The 6,000-nt window shown below is 38.8% G+C and overlaps 1 protein-coding gene across 2 annotated transcripts in view; it reads right to left on the bottom strand.

The window, feature by feature from the left end:
- Window positions 1-770: 770 nt before the first annotated feature.
- The window catches only part of Slc28a3 (solute carrier family 28 member 3), a 103,817-nt gene continuing 98,587 nt past the window's right edge, over window positions 771-6,000 (bottom strand). For both annotated transcript variants that reach the window (XM_077796992.1, XM_077796993.1), the window contains 4 exons: window positions 4,818-4,899; window positions 3,929-4,027; window positions 3,568-3,688; window positions 771-2,316 (listed from right to left, as the gene is read on the bottom strand). In XM_077796992.1, coding sequence (XP_077653118.1) covers window positions 2,187-2,316; window positions 3,568-3,688; window positions 3,929-4,027; window positions 4,818-4,899 — 432 coding nt within the window. In that variant the 3' untranslated portion in view covers window positions 771-2,186. The remainder of the gene's footprint in view (window positions 2,317-3,567; window positions 3,689-3,928; window positions 4,028-4,817; window positions 4,900-6,000) is intronic.

The following is a 6,000-nucleotide window of genomic DNA, read 5'->3' as shown; positions in this document are numbered from 1 at the left end:
TTGCAGGAATGTCCATGTTTATTGCCAACTAAAAAGAAGGAAGTTAAAGATAATGTGTAAATAGACTCATTCCACTTGTTCACCCACTATAAATCCCCCGAATTCTAATAAACCATTTGTTTAAGCAAGGAGAAAGGTGTGCACAGTGACCGCCTGGGGGTGTGGTACTGGCAGAAGATCCAGGTAAACAGGGTGGGGAGAAATATGTTTAGCTATGTTTATTCAATCTTCATTTTTTATTAAAGATGACTAATTTTACACTTTGAAAAGACAAACAATAACAAACTGAGTAGCAATTATGTAAAAAAAAAACAAGCTTAGAGGAGAGTTACAAATATTTAAAGAATGGTAATGACAAAAGATTTTCTAATTCTTTTTAACTCTTTGGATTCTTCTATTCCATTTCATTCCTGAGGCTCTCTAATAGCCAACCAATTTTTAAACTCTATCTTTTGTCATTACATAGCCATAACTGAGAAAGGAGAACCAACATGTGAATTATTGGCAGTTTTGACATATTGTCCTATGTATAATGAAGCCTGAAAACAAAAAGACATGCAAATATATTTTCCTAAAATAAAGTGTAAAGACTGAAAGGGCATATTGGATCCCAAGAAAAATGAATACAAATAAAAAATTAGAAATATTTTGGTGTATTTACTTCAAGGATAAAGAGTCCTTTGAGATCACTCCTTCACGTCTAACAACCCAAAACCAAAAGAACAGCAAAATAACACAACTGTTTACTCATGATTTTTTTTTAAAAAATAATAACTCCTGTGCATGAACAGATAAAAAAAAGAAACAAATTGCTTAAGGTATCAGAACTTTGTCACATTCAGAGTCTCTTCTCTGTGAGTCACTTTTTGACTCAGAGGCTTTGGTGTTTTCTCACACAATGTGTTATTTGGGATATTAAGAGCATCAGTGATGAGCATGTCATTAAAGGAAACCACCATCATCTATGACATTTTCTGAGACCCAGTTAGCAAGTTTGATGTTGACACCTCTCTAGTCAATGGAAATATCAATGAAGTTGTTCAGATCTGAACAAGAACTTATTTTTCTTCTTGATTAGTCCTTATATGGCTTTTTTGGATGAAGATTGCTTTCCAGTCTTGTCACCAGGAATATTACTAAATTTGCACATGAATAGGCCTACCATTATGTCCTGTAACAAGTTGACTCCTTGAAGGAAGAATAGATATCATGTACTCTGTAGTATCATATTATTCTTGTAAAATACTCACCATCCTTCTCTTTGATAGGATAATTCATGTATGGTCACAGACATTATATTTCCCATAGGACTTCTTCTGGGTAATGGAATATAAGGCAAGTGAATGGTGTCACTTCCACTAGCAGAAATTTTAAGAACCATCATGTTATCCCTACCTTTCTTTTCCCTCTCTAATACCAGCATGCCCCACCCACACAAAGGCTGCTTCTTTAGCCTGCATCCTGGAAATTAAGAAAATATAGATTAAGCCAAAGTTGACCATTACAAACATAATATGAGTGAAAGATAAATTTAGCTACAAGTTATTGTGATTGTTTGTTACTGCAGTATAACTTAACTTAAACTGATTGATACAACTCTCCAAGATTACAGAATTTAAATCCTTATTCTTATATGGTCTACATGCTTTTCTGAAGAACTCTGGATTTAGGTAGGACCTCTGGATGGTAGACAATCAGTAGGTGTTTGCTGATCAGCCTTCCTTTGGGGTGAAATTCAAGTTCAAATTATTTCAGGGAAGTTAGGGTGAATGCAGAGTGATGTCACCTGAGATGTGTTTAAAACAAGTCACTCTGGGCCCATTTAGCATACTAAGAAGATGTGGCTGAGACACAGCCGTGTTGTTGAGAGCTACTGTTTAAACCTGTATTGTCATGAAATACCTTAAAAATGTAAGGTTAGAAGACATTGTTGAGAGTGGAGATGATACCTCAGTTGGAGACATCATAGTTGGTCACAGTGTGGAGAAGGTGCGTTGGGGAGGGAAGGGAAGCAGGGAGATGTTATACCTCTGGAAGGTTCACTCTTAATTTTTCTTCTTTCCTTGCAATTAAACTTGATTCCATGATTAAATTTATTAATCCGTAGACAATAGCTCTATTTTTTTCTCTCCAAAGCAGAAAACTCAACATCTTCACTCAGAGTTCCAATGGGGAAGTGGTGGAATTCAAAATGTGTCAGGGATCCAACTGCAGTTCAGAGTTGGTGGATTCAACAATTTGCAGCAGCTCTTCACAAAGTACAGGTTGTAGTTTCCTCCTGGGATGACCCCACCAGGCTCCTTGTCAGTAATGCTGCTGTAAAGTAGAATGAAACCGTTAGTTGAGCCTTGTACAGCAGAAACAATGGGTGAGCAGAAGGTGACACATTAAAAATGTCACAGGAATGGGGCACTGTGGTGCACCCTTCTTGCATTCCAGAAACTCAGGGGAATAAGTTTGAAGCCAGCTTCAGCAACTTAGTGAGACTCTCAATAGCTTAGTGAGACCCTGTCTCAAAATAAAAAATATAAAGGGCTGGGGATATAGCTCAGTGGTAAGGCACCCCTGGTACCCACAAACCATGCCCCCTTCCAAAAACAAAAAGCAAGGCACAGGGCAGAAAGCTGATTTTTTCCCCCTCACATTCTGGTTAGGGTGAGTTAAAGACAGTTACAGACAGGCATGGGGGAATTAATTTTGGCTCTCAAATTCTGTGTGACTTCAAGAATTTTTCCTATTTACCAGAAGAAGCAGAGATAGAATCAATCTTTGTAATGCACCTGCACATAAAAGAGAGCTGATGGGATGGTGGGGATACTGATTTTGTGAGAAGAAACCATAGAAGGTGGAGCTGGCTGCATGGGTCCATGGTGGCTGCTTATCCACTATAGTCTATCACCATGTTGTCAGATGGATAGTTTTGATCCCCTTGGAAGGGAGGCAGAAGCAGGTGGAGCATGGGTGGATGGGCATGAATTATCTTTGTGGGTAGATGGGCATGAATTATCTTGGTTGTGCTGGCACTAATTTTCCTTGAGTGGACATAACCTCCCTAAGCCTCTGCTATATCAAATGCAAAAAAAGAAAAAAAAAGTAATAGTGCCCAACATACAGTGATTGCAAGTTTTAAGTGACATAATTCATACGAAGTGACAGATGTATAGCTGGGTATATATTAAATACTTGAGCAGTACTACTGAGAATTTTAGTTCCTAGTCTTATCTGAGAAAAGTCAAAGTGAAACGTTGATATAATTGATGTTCAGTCTTAGGTTAAAATAAGAGTTATAAAAGTGGACAAAGTCTTAAGATTGATTTGACTATTAATAAGCAAGTATAGAGAAGTTATAATCAAGAGTACAACACCTAAGGAGACTAGCACAGGAGTGGAAGGGAGGAGGAAAGGGGAAGGGAAGATATTGGGAGTGAAATTGACCAGATTATGTTGTTATAATGTGTGCGTGTACAAATACGTAAAAATGAATTCTACTCATGTATAATGGCAGTGTACCTATAACAATATAAAAATAAAAGAAAAATAGTTTCATTAAAAACAAAATTGTAATACCTGCTTAACAGACTTTGGCAACAAGACACCACTGTGGTTGCGTTGCCAGGTAAACTGGAGCTGAAGGCAGTCTCTAAAATGTGATGGCAGTTGATGTCCTCGGGGGTGCCAGAGAGTATGCCTAGAAGTGGAACAGAGTGCCATTTATTTTCATAATTAGTGAAGTCACCGAACTCTCCTTCTGTTCTAAGTTTCTCCCCAGCCGCCTCCACGCCACACATTTAAATTTACAATACGCTTAATGGCAGCTCTGACTGTCAGCTTTCTGCAGCAGCATATGCTGCATATAAGGATTGGACACCTTGCTTTCTTGAATGCTGCCTTCCGTGGGCACCCAGGACACAAGGACAGGATGTAGTACCTGCCACGCAGGCTGTCATGAAGCAAGCAACGGTCCCTGAGATCAGCGCTCTTACTGATCCAGCGACGATGTCCCGCTTTCTGCTAGGAGCTAGAGAGGCTGGGAGACATGAAAGGAGCTGTTGATTCTACTGGTTAGAAATCCAAATTTGTAGCCTCTAAAAAGTGTTCTGATATTGGAGTTTCAGGTCAGTTGGAAAGCAACAAGTCCTTAGTTTTATCCAAAGGGCTCAGAGAGCATGGAGAGCATGGCAAATCTAAGGGGATGCATGGAGGGATGGATTGATGAGATGGTCTGAGATGGTGACTCAACTGTCACCAACTATTTCCATGCCTGTGGGAGACATCACTCATAAATCACAGCATTTTCCCACAATCTTTGATTGGTCCCCAGAATCCTTCTGCAGGGAGGTATTATAAATCCATACATAATGGTACACGCCGGTAATCCTAGCTACTCAGGAGGCTGATGCAGGAGGATAACAACTGTGAGACCATCCCGGACATGTTAGCAAGTCTGTGTCTCAAAGCAAAAAAATTAAACGGCTGGGGGTATGGCTCAGTGGTAGAGTAACCCTGGGTTCAATCCCCAACAAAACAAAATAAAAATCAATCAGTCAATCTACTGGTGTTAGTATACAAGTGAAACTTCTGTGTTACTTTGGGTTGGGAGAGGCATCTGTAAGTTTGAGGATAATGTTTCTGAGGTTAGTTTGGGTTTACACAGGAAATCTATCTTGTAGAGTGGGGATAAAAAATAGACCCCAGAGGATTTTATACTATCGAGGGTAACTTTTCTCCTGACATCAATAAGATGTGAGATGGATTGAGATGGAGATCCAAAGTATGTTTATGTTACATCTGTTGTAGAAGAATATCTTTTCACTTACTGAGTCCACCGATCACTATTCCTAGGGAACCAAAGTTGGCAAACCCACAGAGGGCATAAGTGGCAATTGTCTCAGAACGAATCTGCAAGCAAGCATAAACACCAATGGATACATGATCTGACCCAGCCTAAGAAACCTGACATCCCAACTTGGCTTTGTATTTTGACTACAGAATTGATATTAACACATAAATGCACAGCATATAGTGGCAAATACCCATTGTTTCCTGGGCAGTTTTTACCACCTCCCCTTGAATTTTGGGAGAGGGTGAAGAGGGCCGTGTAGATTCAAGAAATGCTCTACAATGGACTTCGAATTGGTCACCTGGGTTTCTAAAAATGCTACTTCCTGTTCATTGGTAATTTCCAATATTCCATAGGACCTGGCCACCTGCTACAATGTGCCAGGTGTAGTACTAGTTGGTGGAGATACAAAATTGGTCCCAGAAAATATTTACATTAAATTTATTTTACAAAGAACTTATTCAAAATATATAAAGAACTGCTATTACTCGATAAGAAGACAAATACCCAAGGAAAAATGGGTGGAGAGGTTTGGATACTTCACAAAAGATGCAAATGAACAAGAAGCTCATGAAAAGGTGCTCAACATCATTAGCCACCAGGGAAATGCAAATCAAAAACAATGAGATACCACTATACATTTACTAAAATGGCTAAAGTTTAAAAAGACTGACAACATGAAGTATGGCAAAATTACAATGCAACGGAAACTCGTGTATTGCTGGTAGGAACGCAAAAGGACACAGCCATGCTGTTTTATGGCAGATTCTCATCAAGTTAATACATGCTGCCTGTATGAACCAGCAATTTTCCTAAGAGAATTATAAAAACACATGACCCCCCAAATACTGTACATGAATATTTATAACAGCTTTACTCTGAATAGCCCCACACTTAAGACAACTCAAATGTCCTTCAGTAGGAAAATGGACACAGTATGAATATCTATAAAATAAAATGCTGCTCTGCAAGAAAAAGAAAATGGAAGTAATATATACAACAACATGAATGCTGAATGCTTATTGAAAGCCAAAAGTAATCGACAGTGAAAGAAAGGTCATTGGTTGCCCAGGACGAGGTCTTCACTGGGTTGTTGACTACAAAGGGCCTAGAGGAAAATTAAGAAATAATATTAGTAAAAGAGAAATTCTCAAATATCA

Source organism: Urocitellus parryii, chromosome 4, assembly GCF_045843805.1.
Source record: "Urocitellus parryii isolate mUroPar1 chromosome 4, mUroPar1.hap1, whole genome shotgun sequence".
Taxonomy (NCBI): domain Eukaryota; kingdom Metazoa; phylum Chordata; class Mammalia; order Rodentia; family Sciuridae; genus Urocitellus; species Urocitellus parryii.
The sequence above is the reverse complement of the archived record's forward strand: the minus strand, read 5'-3'. Positions and strand labels throughout refer to the sequence as shown.